Raw genomic sequence first — 27935 nt, 5'->3', positions numbered from 1 at the left:
TGCACATTCCATGTTCAGTATTCCTGGAGCACCCTTGGCACTTCCCTGCCAATGGCGCTACATGATGAGGTGTTCAGCTCTGAACTACGAACCTCAATTGTGGAATACTTCACTCTTAATAAGGACTCAGTTACTTCACAGGCCACATTATGAGAAGCATTCAAGGCAGACTTTAGAGGAATTTGTATTACCAAGCACTTAGGGGTCTTTAAAGACATTCGTCAGAGCACTGCACGGGTAGACGCCGCCCTGTCCAGACTGAACCAAGAAGATGGGTCACTGTAGACCGGGCCACGTCTTCAGGAGTGTGCCTCCTTTATGGAGGAATTCCGTGAGCTTGCCGGGGGTGAGGTGCACTTCTTCGGCAAGTATGCTAGGGCTCGCCGCTATGGTGAGGATGATAGACCAAACCGCACTCTGGCTCGACCGATCCAACTGTCTAGTTCTTCCCCATATATCTGAACTAAACAAGTCAGACGGAACTACTGCCTCTCCTGTCGCAGAGGTACAGACGGAGCTCCTTCAGTATTACACACAGCTCTGTCCTTGCAAATGGGTAGCTGCTCCCCAGTCCTGGTGCATTAGCTCACAGAGGTAGCTATGGATTGGCTCGGTGAGGCACAGCAACAGTTTTAGTGAACCCTTCACTAGTGCCAAGATCATACTGGCTATGGACTCTGTAGTTGGCTCCAAAGCACCAGGTTCTGATGGCTTCATCAGGTCCTTCTACCAAGCATATAAGAATACACTACCCCCCCACCTCATAGACATGTATAAAGATGCCCTCAAATGCAGTGAGCTTCCCCCGTCGCTGCGGCAAGCGGTGATGACTGCTACCGAAACCAGATAGGGACCCCCAACTCTGTGGGTTATACCCCCGCTTTTATTATTGAACTTAGATAATAAAATCCTGGCTGAGTTCCTGGCCAGCCGCTTAACCTTACCTTACCACTGGGCCAGATCATCTATACTGCTCATTCGGGCTTTATCCCTCACCACTCAACATCTTTAAATCTACTTATGGTCTTCACAATCCTACATAGGGTGGCTCCCAGCAGCGGTCGCCCTATTGGATGGAGAGAAGGCCTTGGATTCTCTAAAATGGCCCTTTCTGGAAGCAACCCTCTGCAAACTTGGCATGCCATGGGGCTACACCTCCCTTATTATGCCCCTTTACTTTCACCCCACTGCTTGGATTAGAATAATTGGCACTTTAGCATCCACTCTCCCCATCGCCAGATGCACCCGACAGGGAATTCCTCCTCTCGCTGTTACTTCTCATTATTGCAATGGACCCCCTTGTGCAACATCTGTTGGAGAAACACATACACAGGGGCTTACAATTCCATACTGGCCCGTTGTTAATCTCTCTCTATGCAGACATACTGCTGTTTCTGAGACATCCCAGTAGAAAACCTTACGCTGGTCCTATGGAAGATAATCTGTTTTGGTGGTTTCTCTCGGCTGCGTATCAATTGGACTAAATCAAAATTGTTTCCCCTTATGGTGGTGGCCACCCCAGTGTGCTGTGAGTTTCCTCTTGCTTGGCAGGAACACCATGTTAAGTATCTAGGAATATATATCCACTATAACAGGGAACGGGTAATTAGGCCTAATTATGGGCTCGCCATCAATAAACGAAAGACTCAGATTGACTACTGGATACGGCTCCCGCTTTCTTTGGCTGGCCGTATTGTCATTGTTAAGATAATCCTGCCCCACTTCTTTTACTTATTTGCAAACACACCGATCCCTCTTATCAACTCCTTTTTCATGGCCCAGAGGTTCTCTGCTGTGACTGATCTGGACAGGGAGGCACCCCGGGTTCTGATGGGAAATCTTGACACTCCTGTGCAAGCATGGAGGGTTTGGGGGCCTCCATTTTCAGCTGTTATTATTTGGCTGCAACATGTCAGTATACATATCATTGGTACCAAGCAGATGCCCGCTTACCATGGGCCATACCTGAGAAGGACTAAGCCAACCCTACCCCACTGCGCGTGCTGCTCCGGATGGAACAACCTCTGGACCGACAGATATGCAAATGCTCCCTACGACCAGCTGGGCTTGGCACAAATTGGCTAGTCTGGAGCCTGCTATACTCCCCTACGATTCCTTTGTCCGTCAATCTGTGGCTCCAGATGACCCAGGAGAAATTAGTGAAACTCATGATATTAATTACATTTACACACATTTGGGGACCTTTTCCCCAATGGCCATGTGTTCTCAAGTACTGAGGATGAACGTTTTGCCTCCGCCATCTACATGGATCATTTTATACTACGTTGCATTCAGGGTGCCCTGCGAGCTCTAGTGCTCTCATACCCACAAGCGCTGAATTAATTTCCCCCGCTCACATTGATCATTATAGAAGATACGAAGCCTGGATTGAATTCCAAACTATTTCGTCCATGTCTTGAACTCCTCCTGACTTCCGATCAGAAAATACGTGGGCATTGGGAGGGGGATCTGGGACACTCATTATCAGATAAATTGTGGTATGCCTGCAGTGCCCAAACACGCTCAGTCTCTCTGTCACTGCCACAAACATATACACTACAAATTCCTATGTAGAGCCTGTATGACTCCTGCAACCCATACCAGAATGGACACCCACTGCAGATTTTGCACATGTGACCTGGACTTGACACCATTGCAACTTACTGGGATGATGTATTTGGAAAGCTAGCCTGGATGTTGGGTACCCCCCTCTTAGCTGATCCCCTGATGGCGCTGCTGGGGTATGTCGAGGGCATCCCCAAACCCACACAGCAATTTGTAGCTATTGCCTTACTGTTGGCAAAGCGGGAGATAGTCCTGCAGTGGGGCTCCAAATCATTACCCACAACTAAAACCTGGCTGAAAAGCCTAATTTATTGTGACACTACCAGTGAGTTGTATGCCTCTTTTCAACCAGCTACGTCCCCTCCTAAGGACATATGGCAACCCTTGAGAGACTCCCTCCTGACTCCAGATGATTCGGAACTTGACACATCTCCCTAATGTGCGCCCATTTGCTAAAATCCTCTGTAATTTATGGCTGATGGTCTCACTGCAATGTTCAAGAAAATCGACCTCTACATATGCTGTATCTGTACAATTGCATTGTAGACTTAAAAGCAGATTGGATTATATTCCACTGTATACATGTTCCATTTATGTTCTTATCTCTCCTATTCTAGGGGATATGCTGCTGTCTGTGTATGGGCTGATTGTAAAATAAACCAATAAAAAAAGATAAAAAAATAAATGTTAGTTTCCCCTTTTTTTTTTTTTTTTTTACAGCCTTTGGAACTTATTGTATCCAGCACTAGATTGTTATTCTACCTTTAGCTCTGGTCTTGATTGCAATTATCAAGGTTTCTTAGCTGATCATCAGTGGGTGTCTTACCACAGTGGGTTTTAAGGAGACCAGAGCGGCTTGGCTCCGGCATGTAGGTACCCCCCATGGTATTCCCTTTGGAGTGAGTGTGACTACAAGGGAAAACCCCTCCCCGGCATTAGCCAGACCAGAGGCAAATCGCCCCCTACCCCTTGACCTACCCCACCGTGAACTACCCGTTCAGGTAGGCCATCCATTATCCACTTTGAGCACCCCACTTACTGCGTGTGCTCCGACCCTGACGAATGCCCCTGACCTACCAGCACCTAGTGAGGGCAGAAACATGTTGGTCATCCATTTTTCATTTTAGACTCCAGGAGACATTACTCTCTAACGAGCCTCTTCCCCTTGTTTTTAGTCTTACCAGCATGCACCTATATTAAAACTAGCAGCAACTATCGGTGACATGCTTGGTAATTTTATTACTCACCTCATCTGGATCTAAGTAACTATCCAGTCAGTTTAATTTCAGTACTCCCTCTGGTTCTTTTAACCAAGAGGTTGAGTCCGCCCAAGCAGTATCATCTTGCTTGGGTGGGGCTAGGTGGTCATATGATGAAGCATGACACTATTATGTGTGTGAGACCACCTAGTCCGTAAGGGAAATTCCCCCTTCCCCTGTAGGACAACACAGCACCCCCCCTGCCTGGATACTCTCCAGCAATAACTCCCCTGCTTTAGGATCCAAAGCAACCTAACCAATACTGGACACCGATATAAGACTGACCCAGTCTTACCTTCGGTTCCCTACTACCCCACACCTTCAGTGATTATATAGGTTTTAAGGAGTTGACATGGACTATTGCTGCTAATGGAAAGACCTGTTTCAAGCACCCAAATAATTTCATGAGGCCTTCCATTAAAGCAGAAATATATTTTTTTAATAGAAGCTTACAGGGACAAAACCGGAATCAGATCATCATAAATAGTATTCTGTGATGATCCTATGTCTACTCATTTTGCATTTTTCCTTTTCTTAGACCCCACAATGGAATCAGCAGCTAAATTTACAACTCCGATGTTTCAAATTCAAAAAGTGTTTTAGATATATCAGTTTCATAGTCACTCTCAGGTTTAGGATGTACAACCCTCTCCACTATTTCATGCCAGATACAAAGATCCAGCATAATATGGTCAGTGTTACTCAAGATAATTCTCTTTCTATAAGTGGGTTGAGCCAGACACTCTAATTGAGAGTGGCCATTAAAAGCATGCAAACCATGAGATGTAGACAAATTTACTAACTAAATGGCTGCCATCAATTAGTTTTTCTTAATATTTTATGATAAAGCAGATATTCCCCAGTATTTGTCTTCATCTTTGGCAAGCTCAGATGCCAGCCAATGAGTTTAAAACTTTAGTTAAAATCTCCTACGACTATTGTATAGCATTTTTTTCCCAAGAGATATTTCATAAGTGAGTAAGAATAATAGCTTATCTTTGGTTGTACTCCTGTTATAGATGTTTATTAAAATAACAGATTTACCACACATAAGACTAATGATCCACCCTGAAATGTCATTGAAGCCTGTTTCAATTATCTTACTTGACAGTCAAGCAATATTTGATCCCAAATGGTCAAACTACCTGAGGGTCTTCCTATATTTGAAGCATGGGCCTCAATGCTATATGTCTTGAATCCCATCCTGTGTACTGAGTGGTGGCCCATGCTTCATGAAATAAGTGAGAATGCCATTTATCTAAAAACAAGCCCCAGGTAGTGTCTAATAATAAAGATTTCATACCAGCTATATTCCAACCAAGTGAAGTCCTGTAGATGTACTCAGTTGTTTTCCCTAGTCTCTTCAGGACATTGTAAGCAAGACAGATCAACAGGGATTACAAGCAGATATGGGCTATTATAGCTATTGAGGCCTTAACTAACAAGGACTTGTTTAGTAAACACTTCATCATTCTGTTTAAAATCAATTTTGATGATGATGATGGAGTAGATTCACACAAGGAGGTCGATGAAAACTGAAAGTCAACCAATTTTTTAAGAGGACTCAAAATTTTAAAATACTTTGCCATGAATGGAGGTTGAGGGGACGTGGTGGAACAGGCAAGGTGGCAGACACATAATTGCACAGCTCCACCCCGGGCCTAATCCTCCATCTTATGAATTGATTCTCAAGAGGGCCAATCAAGCCCTGCTGTGTGTACATAGTCAGTACTGCATATATATATCCCACCCAGAGGCGTAATCAGCGACGATGGAAAACCACTAAGCGTTACGATATGGACACCGCTCGAGGTGGCACTGCCAGGTTGCCCCTCCACACTGAACGAGTTCAGTCTACTGAAAAAAGTGAGGCCAGGCCAGGGGAGGCATGGGGCGCACTCTTACCTGCTTGGCAGCCCGCCAACATAGCAGCTCCTGGACCGGCATGCAGCGTGTTGCTCCAGCTATACTGCGCCGCAGACCCCTGGGGTACTCAGAGCTGAACTGCCCTATCCCGCCCTCACCCTGGAATAATGGGTGGGGGGCAGAAGAACTCAACTGGACTTGCATGTTGGAGCCACCATGCTGACGGGGCTTTCCCCTTATCTGCTGGAATTTCGCCTGACACCGCCCCCCTTCCCCCAACTCCTCCGATGACACGCACAGGCCTACACAATCTGCCGAAAGCCCACTGGGCTTGATAAGTGAGGGCTGTAACTGGATTTGCTGACTGAGGGATATCTAGCTCCCTAACGAAATGTGTACCACAATCTGACACACTGCAGACATCCCCACTAAAGTGAAACCAGTCGTTCCCCCCCCCCCCCCGCAAAAATAAAAAAACCCTGTCCTGTAGCCTGCTGTGCATACAGTGGCATGGGCCCACCAACAGAGGTAACGGAACAACTGTGAGTCACTAAACTTCCACACTTGTGTTGCGACCACTCCCTTGGTAAACTCCTTAACACCTCTCACTATCTTGCTCGCCCAGCTACAGTCTACAGGAGAATACACCGACACAGCCCTACATGTGCCCAGCAAGGCTATCATGGAGAAACCCCAAACTAAGTTCGTTGGGATACATAGGAGACTCTGGAAGGCCCACTAACCGTGAAAGGGGACCCATCAGACCCAGAAAGAGCAACCCCCACAATGCTGGCCCAATTTGATTAAATACTGGCTGCTATAATGGACAAAAAAGAAGCTCTTAAACAAGAAATTTGGGCGGTCACAGTGGGACTGGGACTGCTACGTGCAGAACACCACTAACTGGCAGATAGGGTGAAAGGATTAGAGTCAGGACTTGAAGAACTTCGCCCAACACAATTAGATCTTGCGCACCGAGTTGAAGCCTTATCAGATAAAGAACGCATCCTAGAACATTGAGCAGAGGATGCGGAGGGCTGCAACAGGAGAAATAATGTTTGCATCATGGGTCTTCCGGAAGGAGCTGAAGGGAAGGACATGGTAATCTACCTTGAACGATGGATAAAGAATAAGATAGCTCCAAACCACCTGACACCCTTTTTTGCAGTAGAACGCACCTGTGCCTGCCCAACCACCAGCTGCTGGCCGCTCGCTGCGCCCTGTGTTGGCAAGGCTCCTACATTTTCGAGCTAGAGATGCACTTCTCCAACAGGCGAGAATAAATGGCCCATAAGAATAAAGGGCCTATATGCTGTTGAAAATGGTAGTGTTGTTATTCCCCGATTAAAGGGTGGCAGTGCAATCCAAAGGAGCAAACTATGCTGCATTCAATAAAGCACTGCAAGAGTAAGGACTCAAGAATTGTCTAATATTCTCAGCAAAACTGAGATTCATACAGAATAGAAAAACCCACTACTGTGAGGACTCACGGGTGGCGTGGAACTGGCTCTACAATTATAAGACTGTATCTGTCCCAACAGGATCACAACACATGGAGAAAGAGACTAGGCGCGGACCACGGAAACAGCCCCGCAAGTTCAGAACCAAGAGTCTCTCCCAAAAACAGGCAGGTGAAAAAAAGAAGCTAAAACGTGCGGCTGCCCTACGGGCAGCATCAGATCTGGGAACTCAAGCTAATCAGGGCACTGACTCAGACCCCGCTTCAGATAAACACTGACTCCGACTCTGGGGACTCTGTTCTAGCTTGATGCGAGATGCCGGTGGTAACACCACAGACTGCTGAGGAATTTGATTAATAACAGCTGGGCCACCTATGTATCAGTCCATCAAAGACAGAAAGACAGATCTGCTGCAGACAATGACTCCTGCACAATATGATGCCCCTGCCATAGATGACTCATAATGCCAGCAGGACCCCGTATGAAAACTATGCCCTTATATTAGGACACTGGCAGTACCTGAGACCTGAGCCTATGTGAACTAATCCCTACTACAGAGACGCCCTCTCAGTGATCCTGCCATTAAGGGCCGGAGTGGATGGATACCGCCTGTGCTACATCTAACTGCACCCTTCCACCTGAAAACCTGCAAGAGTCTGATGGACAACTGAACATGTTGCATATGCATGGTTACTGTAAGTTTGGGTGACCGGCCATTGCCACATGGCCCAGTGTACTGGGAGTTACTTGTTGGGTAATTTACTATTATTTGTCTCTGCAGGGTTCTCACAAAAAGGAACATAGGGATGAGCGCCAAATGCCGGAATGCTTCATAAGTATACAACACTGTAATGGCTACTAGAAATATAGACTGCACCTTCTTGACCTGGACTGTCCAGGGCATGGCATCTATGTCCAAACAACACAAGATGCATAGATACTTGAATCACAGAGATGTGTAGATTGCCATGCTCCAGGAGACCCACCTCACGGAACTGAAGTGGAAAAGCTCCGCCATAGATGGCAAGGGCAGATAGATGCTACCGCCTACTCTGCTTATGCGCGGGGCACACTTATGGATTAGGGCTGCTGTCCCCTTTGAACTCTTATGATCTTGGGTTGACAGGGATGGGAGATATGTCTTGGTCAATGGCAGACTAGCAGGATGGAACATAACATGAGGCAGTATATACCTGCCTAACCAAGACCAACTGACCTTCCTCCACACAGTCTACTTCCACGGGGCATGGAAGCAGATGTACACCTTGACCGATCCACACCCCCACTACAGGGAACACACCCACCGGTTGGCACACTTTCAGGGACTGGATAGAACGCTGGAACTTGGCAGATATATGGCACAAACAACATGACACAGAATGTGACTACTCATTTTATTCCTCCTTGTACTCACTCCATACCAAACTGGACAAACTATCAGACTGTGCCAACACATCACTCACACAGAATACATAGGCCGGATAACATTGGACCATAACTCCCTGTTTTTAAAGCAATCACTTATGGTCAGTATACCGGCAGTCCCAGCTTGGCGTCTCCAGCCTGTGACACTTGAGGATCCTCCCTTTAGTGATACTATAAGCACAGCCATCACTGAGTACTTCTCGACTAATCATGGTACAGAAAGATATGCACTCAGATTGGGAAGCCTTCAAAGTAGTGATCCATAGCCAATGCATGGGACAGACTGTGGGCATGGACAGGGAACTTAGGACAGAACTGCATACACTAGAAACTACGGTACACATGGTTGGAAACACACTGGGAACTGACCCGGCCCGCACAAACACCTTAAAGATGCAAAAAGGTAAATACAATGATGTACCTGAAAAATTGAGATGCCATGACTATAAGACTTACATAGCCAAAGTGCACACCATGGAGGGTAAATCAGGGCTCCTGCTGGCATGGCTTATCCTCCCAGAACTGCAAGGCACACCAATAACACATTTAACAACACCATTGGGTGAACATATTTATACTCCAGATCTAATCAATGCTGAGTTCCATACTACTACAAAGCACTATATAGTGCCCAAGACATTTTCCCGGACAATGTACAAGATGACTTCTTGGACCGTCTGACCCTCCCTACATTGACACAAGAGGCGCCACGCAGTATTGGGGCCCAATTACAGCTCAGGAAATTAAACTAGCTATTAAAGACATGGCTGTGGGTAAAACCCCCAAAATTTCCCAGAACACACAACTCAAATATATACAGTTTAATATATTGCACATGACATATCTCACATCGCCTAGACTAAATGTCATATACGGGGGAGGTCCCAGGAAATGCCCTACATGCTGGACCTCAGACACATGATGGGGGACTGCCCAACTCTACAAGACAATTGGAATGCAGCGGTACTCCACCTCGGCACGATGCTGGAACACACCCTTCCCTGTACCCTGGTAGTGTGCCTGCTGGGAGACTTCCCTAGGCCCAAGGGGCATGGGGTTGGCGCCAGATTCCTGGACCTGGCATTCGCCTTGGCTAGGCGTAGAATCACCTTGCATTGAAAATCTGAAACTAGGCTGCAGGCACTAGCCTGGGTCGGAGACGTCACGCTTTTGTCAAAGTTCTGAAACCGGAAGATGCATGTGGCCTAAAGTGACATCCCCTGGTGGGATTATGGGCTGAGGTGCTAGAAAGATGGGAGCATTTAGAGAGTGAGACAGAGTCCGAAAAACCAAGACAGATAGAGATGTTGATAATATCTCTGCGAGGAGTAAAAGGACATTGATACAAATGACTGTACTATAGACCCTAATTGCCCACCCCGCATACAGAGATATGACAAACCAGCGATATACAGCCAATGAGGGAAGGCAGCAGTCTCAGCCTCGTCGCAGAGTGGGATGGGGTCAGTGAGACTGATGACCCCACCCCACTCTATGACAAAGTGTTACTGATTGACACCCGACCTTGGCGCTTCACGGCTTAAACCTGAAGCAACCAGGTCGAAGTCAGTGGGTGACGCATTCCTCGTAACCCAGAGGAGGGCCTCGAGGCACCTTTGCTGAGCCGAGGAGGTCACACCCATAGGAGCTGTGACCTCCTCAGCCCAACAAAGTTCCGCTCAGGCAGCCAGGAGTCTGCATCGCGCATGTCTCATTCCTGGCTGTGTGAGCTGAAAATAAAGAGTGTCTGGTGGCTGACCTTTGTTCAGCCTGACAGACACTCTTCATGAGGGGCAAAAGGTGGGGGGCGTGGCCCCTCTGCCCTAAAGGATGTGCCGCGCCTGCTCTTCTTGTAGATGTATTTCTCCGCTGTTTTCCTCTCCACCTGTCTGCCTCAATCTCTCTAGCCAAGCTTATTCTTACCTGCTCACAAAGCTCTTCTTATCTGTATTAGTTTTGTCTATCACTGCTACTTGGTCTCTCTTTCTTTTTGGCTTATGTTTTAACAATGTAGATTTCTAGATCCTGATTTCCAGCCATGTTCTTCTGCCTCTTGTACCCAACTTGTGCCTTTTGCTTTTACCCATCTCTCTGTAGCATCTTCGTCTGTCTCTAAATGAGGATGGGCAGTGCAGAGTGCAGCATCTCTGGTTCCAGACCATTTTTGACATGCTGGAGCATTTCCGGGTTCATCCCATTCCTCTGGAGTCTGGAGGTTCCAGTGATGTCACCTTGGTCAGCTATGTCGTGGCATCTCAGCGATTGCATGGTAAGTTAATCCTCATTCCACCTACCGTCATTGTCCAGTTGCTCAGCCCTTGGTGTTTCAACATAACTGTTTCATCTAACCAGGGAAGCTGTCTGTTTTTTATGCATAGTAAAAAAAAAAAAAAAAAAAGGGGGTGTGAGTTCATTTCTTTTCAGACCCGAGAACTCTAGAATGTGCTCAGGTATGCAGGAAAAGGCACTTTCACCATATCCTATCCTGGGTTAACTCTTTACCCCATATTGTACCTCTGGGCTGAGTCTTTTCCTCTCCAGAACAGGTTAAAATGGGGTTTCGCTCAAAGACGACAATGATATGTGACGTTGGTGGTACCACATAACTCAACATCGCCTATCACTGTCATCCAGATAAGTTTAGTATTGATTTACCATTAAATAGTCTACCACTATATCGTCCTTGATTTTTATTATTCAGTTTATATTTTCAAAATAGTCCTTTCTATTTTATTATATATATTTTTTTAATGTATTTTGTAAATTTTAGTTATCTAGCTCTTCAACCACAGGTGTGTGTGTTTTTGTGTGTGTGTGTATATGTATGTATGTATGTGTGTATATATATATATATGTATATATATATATATATATATTTTTTTTTTTTTTCACTGAAAAAAACAAGGGTTATAGGGACTTTATAGTTAGGGTCACATTTCAAACGTACAAAACCATAGACATTAAGCAGTTATACTTACATCACCTAACTATAACTTGCGCCCCCAAAATGCACTGCATCTGACCTCACTATTTACATCACTCATGACATGGTCAGTGACATCACTCATGACCTGGTCAGTGACATCACTGATGACATCTCAAATTATATCACTGTTGATATCTAAAGTGGCATCATTGATAGTATCCAGTGAGTGTTTTATAAAGATTTCGAGACTTTAAGATATATATTAAATTATTTCATACGTTAACTTACTTTTTGTTCCATACTACTAATAAGGGATGCTGATTATCTAACATGTCAACTGAGTTGATGCGTAACTTATGATTAAGGGAGTGGGTGTCTGATTGTATGGGTGTTTTAGGTATGTGAATTCCTGTATGGATGTGTAAGTGGGTTTGTGAGTGGCTGGATCTGTCTTTCAGTGGGTGTGTAAGTGTTCTTTTGGGTTTCTGAGTGGCTGTGCCAGTGGATATATGGGTTTGTAAATGGATGTGTGAGTGGTTGTACGGATGTGTACATGTTTGTAGGGCTGTGTGAATTGGTGTGTGAGTTGTATATTAGTGTGTGAGTGGGTATGTAAGTGGCTATATTGGTGTGTGAGTGGGTATCCAAGTGCTTGTAGGAGTGTGAGTGGTTTTATTACACATATGGGTATGTGAGTGTGTGAGTGGGTGTGTGAGTGGGTATCTAAGTGGTTGAGCGAGTGCATGTGTGCGTGGGTGTTTGTGTGGATATGTGTGTGTGTGTGAGTGGATGTGCGGCGGTGTGTGAATGGGTGTGTGTGTCTGGGTCTGTGACTTGGTGTGTGAATGTTTCAGTGGGTCTGTGAGTGGGTGTGTGTGGGTCTGTAAGTGGGTGGTTGGGCCTGTCAGTGGGCGTGGGTCTGAGAGTGGCAGTGCCGGTCTGAGTTGGGGTGTGAGTGTCTGAGTGGGTGTGTGAATGTTGAGGTCTGTTAAGTGGGTGGGTGTCTCTCTGGGTCTGTGTGTGGGTCTGTGAGTGTCCCTCTGTGTCTGTGAGTGGGTGTGTGTCTGCATGGGTCTGAGTTGGTGTGTGTGAGTGGGTCTGAGTTGGCGTGTGAGTGGGTCTTTGAGTGGGTGTGAGAATGTGTGGGTCTGTCAGTGGGTGTGGGTGTGAGTGCCTGAGTGGGTGTATGAGTGGGTCTCAGTGTGTGGGTCTGTGAGTGGGTGTGAGTGTCTCTGGGTCTGTGTGTCTCTTTCGCTGGGTCTGTCTGAGTCTATGGGTCTGTGAGTGGGTATGAGTGTTTCAGTGGGTCTGTGAGTTGGTGTGTGTGGGTCTGAGAGGTGTGTGTCTGAGAGGGTGTATGTGTGAATAGGTCTGTGGTGTGGGTCTGTGAGTGTGAGGGTCTGTGAGTGGGTGTGGGAGTTTCTGGGTCTCAGGGTGAGTGACTGTCTCTGTGGGTCAATGAGTAGGTGTGTGACTTTCTGTGGGTATATGACTAGGTGTGAGTCTGTGTGGGTCTTGAGTGAGTGTCTCTCGGACTGTGTGTGGGTGTGGGTGTTTCAGTGGGTCTTTGAGTGCGTTTGTGAGTGTCTGGGTCTGACTGTTTGTGACCGGGACTGTGAAGTAGATGTGTCTCTGATAGGTCTGTGAGTGGGTATGAGCCCCACAATGGATCCACGGATCTTGCACATGGTTAAAAAAAAAAAAAAAAAAGTTTGATGGCATGTGTGGCTGTAGATACACATGCTTCGCATAAGTCGGCCATCTAATGTTTGGTCCAGAGTGTTATAAGTTGTTTTTTGTTAAAAGAATCTTTTTGAGTCACAGGATCGAGTGACTCCTCCTCTTGGTTACACTGTGCATGGGCATCAAGTCCTTTGTTAGATTGTTTTCTCTGCAGCATTTCCTTGGCTGTCTTTCATCTTTCTCTGAGCGACGGTATTGAACTTTAAACGGGTTTTCTATATATTTCGTATTCAATCCGAATTTTCGTGCTGGGAGCCGGTTCACCGCCCTTCAGGGCGTCCGCGCTCGTCTCAGGCCTGCACCTTCACATGGTGTCGGCTATGCAGGACTAATAGACCATACTCCATTTCGGTTCTGCCCTCAATGCCACTCTAAATTCCCACACACCGTCTGGTGTGTTATTTCGTGTCCCTTCCTGGACCACAACAAACAAAGTTGTGACGCCTGCCATTCCTTTCGATCCAAGAAGATGCTCAGATACCAAAGAGCTCGTCGGTTGGATATGGCGTCCAAAATACCAAACACTTCAGATATCTTCAGGAAAGAGCAGGAGGAGGCCTTCTCCATCGAAGACATGATGAGTCGGATGTCCAATTTGATATTGAGAGCCAACTTGTTCCCTCTGCGCAATCGGTGAGTAGAACAGCCCCTATTCCTCAAAGACTAAAGAAACCCCAGAAGCAGGTTGCCAGACCACCACTGCCTTCGGGCCATGGTTGAATCCAAAAATCAACTTCTGGCTCAGCACCGAAACCAACCAAGATGTCTTCGGCATCAACCTTTGGCTTGGCAGCATCACAGGAACGTTTGTGGTCAAGCAAATCAATCAAACTGAGCGCTTCAGCACCAACCAAAAAAGCCTCCACAACCTCTTTGGAGCTGACATCTTAGACCCGATCCAGTACTTTGTCTCCGAAAAGTTCGGAACAAAAGACTGCCTTCTAGTCAATCCTCTGAAGCAGCTTCACCAGTGGAGCTTATTTTAGTGATAATGTATGCTCGTCAGTGCCATATTCAAAAAGGAACAGGGAGAATAATTGCTTCCCCCTCTGTTCAAATTAAAAGATGCTCACCTTTGAAGAGGCCTTGAACACTGCTTTCGACCCTAAGAAGGTCTCCGAGGACAAGGCTCCAATCAGACCTCAGCCTTCTCCACACTCGCTAGTGCTTCCTTCTACCCCTCCACCACCTCACTAATCTCCTACACCACTTATTGAACCATAGTTTTAAACAAAGGGTTCACCACCACCTCAAGGAGATGATTTGGTTGACATACCACATGACGTAGACCCATGGGATTCATATGATCCAGATCCTAACTTGCCAAATGACCCGGTTTTATATCCAGCACGCCCATCACCTCCTGAAGAGACAATATTTTTATCAGCAGGTCATAGCAGGAGCAGCTGCGTATCACAATGTGCAGCTGCATACTAACCCCGTTGAAGATTTCCTCTTTGACTCCCTGACAACCACACAAAGTCCCTTTCTTCCTATGTTACCCAGCATGCTTAGACATGCTAATTATATTTTTAAAGAGCCCATAAGATCTCTGGTTATCACCCCGAGGGTGGATAAGAAATACAAGGCAGCACCTACAGACCCTTTTTATGGGCTCAATTCCCTCCAGACTCAATAGTGGTCAGTACAGCACGAGAACATAATAGTCAGTCCACAGGATGTTTCCAGTGACGACGATATTGTCGACGCCCCCGTCGATGACAACTGATTTCTTGTCTTCAGCTGTTAAAATGTTTCCAATGAAGTGGCAAAGACCATCTACATTGCCTTTGAATCAATCTGTGCAGCATACTCCTCTCAAAAGGCTCTCAAAGACTCATTTGACACCTTCTATCATGTCACCAAGCAAGGAGTCAAGGCTCTTGCCATCTAGGTTTTTGGATGGCGATGATGAGGACTCAGATCAGGATGCCCTGTTTGGAGTGGCTAGGAGTCCTTTTCCGTTGCATGTCAGATGCCAGGAATACTCTGATGACGTCTCATATTGTGGTCAACAGTGTTATGACCCAGTTCCATAACAACAACAGGGAACAGTATGTTTGCCTTCTGGTCTTGTGTCCGATCTCCAAGCCATGCTGGCATATTAGAGAGCGCTTCTACCCTCAACCGGGGAAGGACCCCACGCTAACAGTGACTGCACCAGCTACTACAGCACCTCTGCCAGATGTTCCTGCGACGCCGCAAATTCCTCTTCAGGCACCACAGAGTCCCCAGGTCCAGGCCTCTTCGGATGAGGCAGCGGAGGAACGGGAGGTTCTCTCAGACAAGGACGAATGGAATGAATATGTACTCCCAGCTTCCCTTCACTGAAGCCATTAGCAGTCGAGTCTCCTCCTGAGGATATTGGCTCTTTTAATAACCTCTTGGAAAAAGCTGCGGCAACGTTTGAGCTGCAGATGCCATCTACGCAGCAGGACTGCTTTTTGTACGATTTCAAAGAGCTGCACAGGAAATCGGTCCGGGCGATACCGATTATTGACCATGTTTGGAATCAAGGGCTTAAGGTAATGAAGAACTCGGCAACAGTGCCAGCAGTGTTACCAAAGCTGGACAAAAAATATAAAGTGACAGAGGACGCTCCTGCTTGTCTGGTGGGTCACCCAAAACCAGACTCAGTGGTTTCTCAGGCTTCCCAGAGACGCTCCAGGAACCCTTCAGCACCTTTATTGGCACCTCCTGACAAAGAAAGAAGGCGCCTTGACAACATCGGAAAGAGGTTTTAATCTAGGTCTGCAATTGTAGTCCGTGCTGCAAATTCCCTGGCACTCCTGGGCAAGTACGACAGGCAGCTGTGGTCGGTCATCTCGCACTCTGTGGATGATCTTCTGGATTCCAGCAAGTTGGAAGCAAAAAAGATCCTTATAGAGAGTCAGTAGACCTCTGCAGAGGTTATTGACTGCTCCCTTGACATTGCAGCCATGGAATTTCAACTTCTGGCTGGTTCAGCCGTCTTAAGGCGCCAAGTATGGCTTAAGGCCACAAATTGCATGTCCAAACCAGGATCCTGGACCTCCCGTACAATAGCCAAGACCTGTTTGGCAAGTATGTTGACAATGCTCTTCAGGCGATTAAAGCTAATACCGATACTGCCAGGTCTTTGAGGTCCCTACAGTATAAACATACTCCCTTTCGAGGAGCCAGGGGTAGAGACCACTCTTCCTTTTGAGGTGGCTACCAGTCTTTTAGATATCTTTTAGATATCCAGCATATTCCTTCCAGTACCAATCATCCCAAGATGAGTTAAGAGCCACATCCTCCAGAAAGGGCAACTCTAAAGTAGCTTCCCGTAGCAAACGCAACCTCAATGTGCACGTCTGGTAATGAGCCCTCAGCGAGAACATCAACAGATCAGCGTCCAATGAAATCAAGCGCTGCGTAGAAAGACAGACTTCCAGTGTGTATTCGAAAGAGCACCAGAGGCACCGAAACACGGGCTGCACACAATGCAAAACCAGTCTGAATGACAGAGACCAGTCAAACTCCAATTGCTCCAGGAGTGTTGCTCCAAAAAACTGCATCATGCGTTCACGACACAGCTGCGCTGATGGGAGTGCTTTCATGCCTCCTTGTTGCGGCGGGACAGCCATTGCGCATAAAAAATAGCAATAGCAAAATGCCACCAATTATAGCCAAAGTTATTGGAAATTCCCTGAAAATACTGGAGAAAATTGAATGAATGGCTGATGGTATCAAACCGAATATGGAGGAGAAAGTGTGAACGAAACTAGAACCAACAGCCTTAAAGTTTGCCATTCCAGTTGTACTGGATGCATTAAATATCCGTCCCACGAGTTTACCAAAGTGTCTCGGAAAGTTTGTACTTAAAAGGGGCTGTATCTCTGCTGACGACCGTGGCACATGAAGTGCGTAGGTCTCCTGTGCAGATGTAAGGGCCACATGCTTCTGAAACAATAAAGCCTTGAGTCTGCTTAATTTGTCAAAAGTACGAATGTGAGGCCAAATGTCTGTCAATTCTTTTATTTTAGAGACCAAAACTATTCCGGTTCGCATCCCACAACAGTCTTCACCATGAGGAGAACATAGCTGCTGTTTGAAAGCACCTGGAAAGTAGGTCTAATCAAGGGGACAGGAACTCCCTTCATATAACAAGCTAAATTTGCTGCAGACGCGTTACATGCCCCATGCAAGGACCGCTGTTTACAAACTATGGAATGGCTGACTGAAGTTTCGCATTCACTACCGCTAAGAAAGACTTCTTTTATGTCACTGAGACATTTGTACGAGAAGGGCAGAATATACTTGTATGCACTGTCCGATGTTAGGGTACCGCAATGGTCCAAGTACACACATTGTAAAGGTTTTTTAAATCAAGAGGGGTGTCTGCGGCGAGAGTTTGGCAGTGGAAACTTTAATTTGTTGGTAGATGTCACAACAAAGGACATACTGCTTGGTCTCCTTATAGAGGCCTGGCCACCTATAGCGGGCTTGTAAGATTGATATTGTAGCTGCCACACCAGCATGGGCAGATGCTACCCCTTCGTGCACTGCTTTAATCAATTGTGGTCTTCTATCTTGTTTGGGAATATCTTGCACCCCTACGCCTGGTATCTTAACTTCAGCGTTGAGGCAACCTCCCACTCAGGAGGAATATTTGTCAGGAAATGCTTTTGGATAGGGCGAACCATCAGCTGTAGCTTTCACGGCAGTCCATATGTCTTCGTCCGGTTTCATACTTAAACGAGTTACTGCAGCAACAGCAGCTACAGCTACTGCTGACTTTGCGGTTTCATCAGCCAGTGTATTCCCAGCAACGTGTTTTCCAATGTGCTGGTGTCCAAGTGTGTGTACAACATGGACATTTGGTAGCGTTTCTTTCATATCTGCTATGTTCCCCCACAGAAGTCTGTGTTTAATGGTGTTGCCTTTAGAATCTCTGAACCCAATCTGGCGCCAGTAATGCAGGTATTCATTGAAGGACTGGACACAATAGTACGAATCACAAACAATCAGTGTATACTGTGCAGTTTCCGTATGTTCCAGTGCCATCACCAGAGCTTTGAGCTCCTCTAATTGTGATGTGCAATCCCCTAGGGCTTGCTTAAATGAATGGAATGGACAGAACTTATTGTCCTCCATATAGCCGCTTACGACTGCGCAAGCAGCAGAGTATTGATGCTTTGTGCCAATTGCAGGTTGTGCTGAGCCATCGGTATACATGACTCAGTGATATTGTTCAATAGGCAATGTATTTGCTGGGACTGGGTATTCCAGCTCGTATTGCAAAAATTCTTGAGTTTGTAACTTTGGGTCAAAGTTGTAGTCTACATCAGTGACTGTCAAAGACGTCGCCCATTGTATCCATCGTGGAGGTAATGCTTTAGTGTTTGTGATGCTTGCTTTTGTGACAGCCTCTAGTGCTGGAATTGGAGAAACAACAATAATGCGTTTGCCCTGGGCTAGAGGTCTTTCTTTAATGACAGCCATCTGAACAGCAGTGAGAATTTTCTCAGTGGGAGCAAAGCGTTGTTATGCTACTGAGTACAAATGTGATTTGTAAGCTATTGTGACGGTCTCACCCTCATTAAAGGTTACATAAGTGAAACCAATGGCCCAAGCAATTACTCTGATGACCAAGTGTGTTTTTGGTTGTCCCTTGTGTGTAGGTGTTGTGCTGCAAGCATTTCTGTCTACAGTTCCCTAAGTCAGTGGTTCCCAATCTGTGCGTCGTCAAATGGTGCCAGGGGCACCGTGCACCAAGGGTTTTAAATTTCGAATTCAAGAAATAATCGCTGGTTAACATCTAGACAGAAATTCAAGGTTTTCAGTATAAGTATAAAACCGCTAACGTTTACCACTAGATTGCAGCAGTGCATTATTCTTGAAGAGTGCAGAAGTGATTGTTGCTAGTCCCTCCAGCCTGCAGCAGCAGTTCGTGCTCTGACCTGCATTTCAGCAGAGAGACAAGGAAGCCTCAATTGCTGCAGCTTTGGATGTGTGAGAAATGTGGGGATGGAAGCTGGGCGCAGGGCTTAGACAGCCCTCTTGAAAGGTGCTCAGAGGCTTGCGCTGCCTTTCTTCTCCTATAAGGCAATCAATGAACTGCCTGCTAGCCATAGAAAGTCAGTGTCATCACTTTCTGGCCTGGGCTAGCCGTGCCAGGTCTTTTATAGGATACTTTCAAGGAACGAATGTAGCTTTTAAAAATGTTTCCCTTTTTTCCCCTCGCTCACTTTGGCTCTCTCGCGTTGAGGATGATCTCTGATTTCCTGTCCTTGCACCAATAATTACCATTAAAGTATTTATTTGGTGTAATCAGCTTATTTTGGGCATGACAAACTGCAAAAGATAAATACAAACCAACTGTACTGTAAAAGATATTAATTGTACAAACTTCTATTGTCCCATTCATAACCTCATAAAACTTTTTCTATAGCACTTGAACGATTGATTGTGAGAGTGATTCTCTCAAACAAATTGACATTTTCATTTTTTTTTTAACTAAGACAATAAGAAAGCAAGGCAGATCACCTTTTCTTACTTTATAATGATGCTTAACCGCCATAAAAGACCAAGCAACTCCGGTCACAGCTATCCCAGCCAAGAAACTGAAAACGCTCTACTATATACAGTGTCTCCTGACATGGAAGTGTAAACATTTTTTATTGTTCAGTAACTGGGCGTGGGAGGAAAATGAATGGTAGTGTGTAGAGAAAGTAAGGAGTTTGGTGTTTACCCGACTCTGTTAAGGAGAACCTAGTAGTGACCCTACCTCTGTCCCCCTACATGCCCTTCAGGTAGGTCAGCAACGCCGGCAGTGACTCAGATTCACACACACTTCTTCTGTGGCTTGACCCAAACTATTTTGGAGTGAACACACCTTTTTTAGGGATGTGAATATGCCTGCCCGAAGAAGGAATTTGCTTGCAACATAAAATTGTGTACTTTTTTTGGAAACCTTCATACTGACTTTGCACAGTGCTCTTTTACGTAGTTTTGAGGTCCAACGATACCATCGGACTGGAGGCAATAAAATGCAAAAAATAAAAAATAAACTAGATGGGAGACCTCTATCAGTGAACCCAGGATCTGAAACATTCCTGTATTTATCAGGGCCTCACAACACTGCTCAGGAAAAACCTAAAGTCGCACCTCTTTAACAAAAAACAAAAGCACTAAATCACAACGCAGTAAGAGTTCAGTTCGATAACCCCGTATCTTCCCATTCCGTTGTTGACATTGCAAGACGCTCTACAGTTGATAGGATAGCATTACATCTACGATTGTAATCCTGACCCACTTACCAAAATAAGTAACATAACGGGGAACAGCGACCACTGCCAGTAGGTTAAGGGAGCCACAGGTCAAAAAGGTTTGGGAACCACTTCCCTAAGTATTCATGTGTGTTTGACTGTCTAAAATTTGCTTGAAATGTCAGGACGTATTAAGTCATATAAAGGTTTAATGCGTGAAGCATAATCGGGGATGTAAGTTCTGCCAAAATTTAGAAAACATAATATAGATTGGAGTTTTTTGATCGTGTTTGGAGGTTGTAGTTGTCTGCATTTTTCTAAGAATTGTGGCACTAGGCTCTTTCCTTCACTTGATAGCTCATATCCCAGAAATAGGACGCTAAGGAAGGCTATTTTTGTTTTTTTGAAGTTGAATTTGTAGCCAAAATCTGCAAATCCTTCAACAATGTGGGCTACCCATCTTAAATGTTGTAGCAAATCATCATCCGTAAGATACATATCATCGACATAGGACAACGCTTCAAGGTCAATGTCGTGCAAAATTGCAGTCACACGAGCTGTGAACAGTCCTGGGCGGTTCTTCAACCCCTGAGGTAAACATATTTTTTTCTGGGAGCCTAGTGCACTTTAAGTCTCTACTCTCAGGCCCTATATTCTGGCAGAAAAAACCATAGGAAATATCCAGTTTTGTTTAGCATATGTGCGTGTATGACTGTTTAAGTGTCTGTAGTCTAAGACTATTCTGTATGAATGGTCCGGTTTGGCTACTGGAAATAAAGGATTATTCACTGGGGAGACAGTGTTCAATTATGCCCTGGTACTCTAGTTGTGTGAGTATTTCTCTCACAGGTGCTTTTGCTTCATGTTTTATTGGGTACTGGGGTTGGGGTTCAGGTTAATTTTTAATGGGAATTACATGGTAGGGGGATTCCTTATCCCATCCAACATGATTGCGATATAACACGGGTGCCTGTGCCAATGCCCAATCAATGGCATAAAATTCAGCGAGTTTCCCTGGAACAAGGGGCGAGAAAGAATGTTTAATAACATCTTCTCCTTATGGGCAGGTTCGGACAAATTCAGGTGATCAATCTTGTTCGGCCAACAAAACATCATAAATATTTGCTACGCGATCCCAAAAGATTGCGTCTATTATGCGTGCAATGTCTCCTAACTGTAGCGTTACTTTATACACCCTATCAGGCGTGGAGACACGCATGTCTGCAGTTTCTATTTGTAGAAAGTGATCAGTTGGCTTCACCTCCAGATGTTCTAGAAGACTCCAGTGAACTATTGTGACCTCTGCCGCACTCTCTAGCAGTGCTAGTGCCCACTTCCGGTTCTTCAAGAGGACTCTCTTCTCGAGTGTCAGGGCGTACTGCGACTGCTGCCACCTTTTTCTTTTTAAATTGGGGTTTCTGTTGGGGAGATTTCTCTTCCTTTTTAATCGAAACCTTGGAGCATTCTGATTCCTATCTCGGTTTCACGTACTCTGTTCTTCACTCTGATCGCCCACCTCTCTCACTGCGTTTTTCCTATGAGTCCTTAAAGTAACAAGATTATCGTGTATCAGTATATTGATAACTATCAGGCGTTTTTATATTATCTCTATTTCTGAGATTATATCTATTCTGTGGGGTCTCCGTATGCAAAAATTCTCCCCTTTCTTTTTTTTTTTAGGTACTTGTTGTTTTTTATCCCAGCGTTTCTTATTACCCTCAGGAGCTTGCTTGGGAAAATCTTTATTAGATTTTCCCTGAAATTGTGGTTTAGTTGGTCTGGCCCCTAGACTATCTTGTCCAGTGCTAGAATAGGTCTCTGCAATAATCTTGGACAGCTCGCATTCCTGATCCTGTTGAGGAACATAACGGAGCTGCATGCGCACTGCTAGTGCGACTGCTTCCCCTTTAAGATTACTTAAAATAATTGGGGATACTGTGACAGAATTGCCCATTAATTGCATCCCCAAGTCCAGGGCCTGGGCAGCCCCGTATTCATCTTGAATTTGCTTCACAACGTCTGGTAAATTGGCAAGTGTCGGTGTACCGTGTGCGGTTGTATACAGCACGGCAAATACCGTGCCCCATGTATTACAGTTATCTGCTATAGGGACCATCCCAAATGGCAAGCACATCATTAGAATTCTATGTTTATCCTGAGGTCCTGTATGGAGAAATACTGCTTCCAGAGCATTTATTTTTTGTGATAATGAAAATGGTGTTTCCTCTCATTTGGCGGGTACAGGATCTAATATACAGTCGCAGGGTTTATACCTGGCCTCACTGCATGTGGTTGTGCTGGGTTTGTATTTAATGTTTGCATCACAAACTGTACTAGTCGTCTATATGTCGCTGTTAGTTCAGTATATAAGCGATGAACCTCAGTTACTGCTAAAGTCGCTATTGCAGGGGGAGGTGTATAGGTGGCCAATAAAGGCCAGGTAGGACCATCATTACTTAGAGGACCTAACCTTACTGGTAAAATTGTGTGAAGTAGGGGGCCATCAAGCCAATTATTATGTCCTTGGTAAGATAAAGTTATTTCTAAATATGCATATGCCCTGTATTGTCCAGGTACGTTTGCAAGTGTATAGTAATGAAATGTGTTTGTGTTCCCATCAACTGCTGGAAATGTGGTCCAAGAATAGAAAAGATCTGTTCTATAAGCTGCATGGGCGTCCACCACAAATGTGACTGCACCCTCCTGGGCCGTTAGGCCATTTGCCAATAAATGTGTAGTCAGAGGTTGTCTCATATTGATTGCTATTGCTACCTGTTGTAGATTCACCATTTTAGATAGTAAATTTGTTCAGAGAAGGCACACCAAATAGGGTTTTTTCCTTTAAGAGTTCAAGCTTGAACAACCTCTTCGCATCAGATAGGATTTCCTACATAGCTGAGGAGGAAGTCCTCAATACCATGGACATCTCCGTTTATAGTACTGAGGTATCATTGTATATAGTGAGACAGCAATACTCAGGAGGACACGAAAATTAAAGCCTGACCAAACATTGGCGGCGCCATATCAGATGGGCTCTCATTATTCTAATGAGACTACTGGATTTTGAGCAGCAGAATCACCCACGTTGTGGGAGACTACTGTTACAGCAAGGCGACTATGACAGCTTTAGATCTAAAGGGTGCTTACTTTCATATTTCCATTCACCCAGCACACCGCAAATATCTCAGATTCTTTATTGTGGGGAAATATGACCGGTTCAAGGTCTTACCTTTCAGGGTCGTACCACTCCCAGGGTCTTCACAAAATGTCTGGCAGTAGTTGCTGCGTATCGCAGATGTCAACACATTCATGTCTTCCCTTACTTGGACAACTTACTCATCAAAGCCAGTACATTACAACACTGTCAGCATCACACTCAACTTGTCGCGTAGGCTTCCATTATTCTAATGAGACTACTAGATTTTGAGCGGCAGAATTGCTCGCGGTGTGGGAGACTAAGTCTAACCCACTGCAGGTGACACCTGTCGCTCTAATCCGGATTTTGCTCCGGCTAACTAGCAGTGCCTCATCTCTACCGGAGGGCAGGGATGACTGGGCAGCTGAGCGCATAACATAATTCGTTTCTCAAGGAAGCCGTGGTCACTCAGGTCTCATCCGTTTCTCTCAGTTTTATTAGTCTCATGTATACAATGACAGAGGCAGTATATGTTTCAATAATGATTTTAATGAAGCGACTGCATCTTAGATCGCAAAGTGTGAGCTGCAATAACTAGGACGACACAGCATGACAATATTAAAATTGTGACAAGGAGAGTGAAGCATAAGAATAACACTACCATATTGTCACTACAGTCAATAAACTAATTTCCTATGATAGAGCACAGCGGGTTAAGCTCTAATTCTACCCTTCAGGTTCCCTTGCGAAGACATCATCCCCCATACGTGAGCAAAGGCCTGAAGTCTGCAAAACATCTGTAGCGAAGCATTTGGCAATCACCATGCAGTCGTGGTTCTCTGACTGGAATCTTGCTCTAACGTGCAAGGGACAGGGAAGTGTTTTTATAATAAAACAGCTGATTTGATGAGAAAATGTCCCTACGTAAGGATGTGTGTTTTCTACGAATGTTGGAGACTAAACTTATATCACGTTCACCGGCAGTGTACCTTGCTGTAGCCTTGGAAGATGCACAGAGTGAGCAAGAATGTCTTGTTTGAGAACAGAGTGCTGGTCTAGGCAAAAACAGTTAGATAAACAGAAAATAAAACAAGATCCTAAAAAGTGGCTATCGTAACAAACAATAAAATAAAGCTGAATAAAATATATGTAGGTTAGAGTGCACAGCGGCTTGGCCTAATGTGTTAAAATAACATGCATGGAGCTATAGTTAAAATGGCTACATACCAAACTCACAGTGGATCTCCTTCACGCTCTCGGCTTCACAATCAACTTTCGCAAATCCCATCTCCAACCTCTGCCTTATCTGCGAGCAGTGCTCGATGCACAAATATGGTTAGCATATCCAAGTCCAGCTCGAATTTAGACTTTATGTTCCCAATTGCAGGAAGACCACACTTAAACAGTCAAGACAGTGATGCAGCTATTAAGGATGATGGTGTCTTGTATTTCCATTGTACCTCATGCTAAACTACACATGCGTCCCCTACAGCAATGTCTGTCTCATCAGTGGTCTCAGTCACAGGGTCATTTCCAAGATCTAGTGTTGTTGGACAGCCAAACTTACTGCTCTTTGCAATGGTGGAACCCCATCAACCTCTCCGAGGGGCGGCCCTTTCAGGACTCTGTACCTCAGATCACTTTGACTACAGATGCACCACAGACAGGTTGGGGGAGCTCACCTCAAAAACGTCACAGAACAAGGTCTATGGGATCCCATTCAACAAGGTTCACATGTCAATTACTTGGAGCTGCAAGCAGTTTTCCTAGCAATGAAGGATTTTCTTCCACAACTCTCCCACAAAGTGGTTCTAGTCCATACAGACAACATGTATTATCAGCAGAAAACGTGGGGTGACACGTGCTTCTCAGTAATACCCATCTTGCTCGGACAATATGGAAAAATGGCAATTCACCACCACATTCACTTAGTGACAGAATATCTCCCAGGCATGGACAACCAGTTTGCAGACCTCCTCAGCAGGATGCAGCAACACATCCATGAATGGGAATTCCATCCACAAGTCCTTCACCAGTACTTGCAAAAGTGGGGAACCAAATAGACCTCTTTGCCACTGCAGAAAATAGAAAATGCCAAAACTTTGCATTCAGATGTCCGCACCCTCAGTCTGAGGGCAATGCTCTATGGATGAATTGGTCAGGGATATTTGCTTACGCTTTTCTACCTCTCCCACTCAGTCCGTTTCTAGTTTGCAAATTGAGGCAAACCTCACTCACCATGATACTTGTAGCTCCCACATGGGCATGTCAAACATGGTTCGCAATACTTTTGGCTCTATCACTAGTTCAACACCAGAAGGTCCCCAACAGACTGGACTTTCTCAGTCAAAATCAAGAACAGATAAAGCATCCAGACCCCAAAACTCTCAACCTTGCGATATGGCTCCTGTGGTCATAGAGTTTGGCTATTTGAATATACCGCCAGAATGCATGGACATTCTAAAAGAAGCATGTAAACCTACAACCAAACAGTGTTATGCAGCAAAACAGAAATGTTTTGTATGCTACTGTCGACCGAAACCCATTTGACCCACTCAAAGCCTCAGTCCAAGATATTGTTATTTACTACATTTACAGAAAGTAAACTTAGGATACTCCTCTATTTGTCTTCATTCAGCAGCTATAGTTGCTTACCTCCAAAACAGACAACACATCTCTTTATTCAGAATTTCAGTCATGAAAGCCTTCATGGAAGGTCTTGAGTCATTCCACCCAGGGTACCTCCGGCACCATCCTGGAACCTCAATATTGTCCTTACTAACCTCATGGATCCACCTGGTGAGCCAATGCATGCATACCCTTTACAATTATTTCATGGAAAGTGGCTATTTTAGTAGCCATCACTTCCTTAAGACGTCTAAGTGAACTCTAGGCTCTAATCTTAGAAGAACCATTCTTTCAAATACGCAGAGACGGAGTAGTTCTTCGAATAAACCCCAAATTCCTTCCAAAAGTAGTTTCACAAATCCATATCAACCAAACAATTGAATTATCAGTCTTTTTCCCCACAACCAGACTCTGTTGCAGAGAGAGCTCTTCACACACTAGATGTTAAAAGGGCTCTCGTATTATATTGACATCAACAAACGGTTTAGCAAATCTAAGCAGCTTTTTGTAGCATTTTCAATGCCTCATAAAGGCAACCCAGTATCAAACAAGCATTTGCAATGCAACGGGTCTCGCATTTCTCTGAGTTAGAGCAATTAGCAGTTGTAAACTCCCAACCGGACTTTTCTTGCTTCATTAAATGGAAAAAACTAGCGCGATCGCGCTGCGAAAAAAGAGAAAAAGGTCCACAAAACGGACGGAAAACCGCGAGCCCCGTATGTTTTCTGTACTCGGTCGCTGCGCTCGATGAGGGCTAACCACCAGAAAAGAAATGACTTATGCATGCCTTCCACTAATGAAAGCAAGCAGATTTTAAAAGGCAAGCCCACTAACCAATGAGAGACTGACGTTACATTTACGGGGCTCAGAGCCCTTTTCTAACTACTACAGCGTCTCACAAGTGCATGCTACACAGGCTCGACCCTAAAAATGGTATAGCCAGATGGATAGTCAAATGTATTCAAGCTTGCTATGCTAAAGCTAAATGACAGTTAACTGCTACCTCCAGAACACACTCCACTAGGAAAAAGGGTGCTTCTCTGGCTTTTCCTGGTAACATCCCAATAGCAACTATAGGTAAGGCTGCTACTTGGTCTACACCACATACATTTACTAAACCCTATTGTGTAGGTGTTTTAACATGCCAACAAGCCAATGTTGGTCATGCAGTGCTCAGGACACTTTATCAAGCAACTCCAACCCCAACAGGCTAGCCACTGCTTATTTGGAGGGACTGCTTTAGTCTATGCAAAGCATGTGTATCTCCAGCCACACATGCCTTCGAACAAAAATTTTTACTTACCCAGTAGACATCTGTTCATGGCATGTAGTGCTGTAGATTCACATGCGCCTTCCTTCCTCCCCGGATGCTTGTCACTGTTATAGTTGCATTGTCATATAAATGTTGTACATATGTAAATACAGAGCATGGTCATCTTTCTCTTTACTCTCCATACATTCCTTACCTCACTTGCCTGATGGAAAACAATCTAACAAAGGACTTGATGCCCACGTGCAGTATCGCCAGGAGGATTAGTCACTCACTCCAGTGACTCGAAGATTCTTTGAACAAAATCAACTTGTAACACTCCGGACCGAACACTAGATGGCAGACTTATGCAAAGCATGTGAATCTACAGCACACATGCCACAAACAGATGTTTACTGGATAAGTAACATTTTCCTTTTTAGGCG

At 45.1% G+C, this 27935-nt stretch overlaps 1 protein-coding gene across 2 annotated transcripts in view; it reads left to right on the top strand.

Moving 5' to 3' along the window:
* The window catches only part of SH2B1 (SH2B adaptor protein 1), a 768701-nt gene that overhangs the window by 656408 nt on the left and 84358 nt on the right, over window positions 1–27935 (top strand). For both annotated transcript variants that reach the window (XM_069243917.1, XM_069243919.1), the window contains exon 8: window positions 10673–10844. In XM_069243917.1, the coding sequence (XP_069100018.1) occupies window positions 10673–10844 (172 nt within the window). The remainder of the gene's footprint in view (window positions 1–10672; window positions 10845–27935) is intronic.

Source organism: Pleurodeles waltl, chromosome 7 (assembly GCF_031143425.1).
Source record: "Pleurodeles waltl isolate 20211129_DDA chromosome 7, aPleWal1.hap1.20221129, whole genome shotgun sequence".
Taxonomy (NCBI): Eukaryota; Metazoa; Chordata; class Amphibia; order Caudata; family Salamandridae; genus Pleurodeles; species Pleurodeles waltl.
This window is presented reverse-complemented; position numbering and strand designations above follow the sequence as displayed.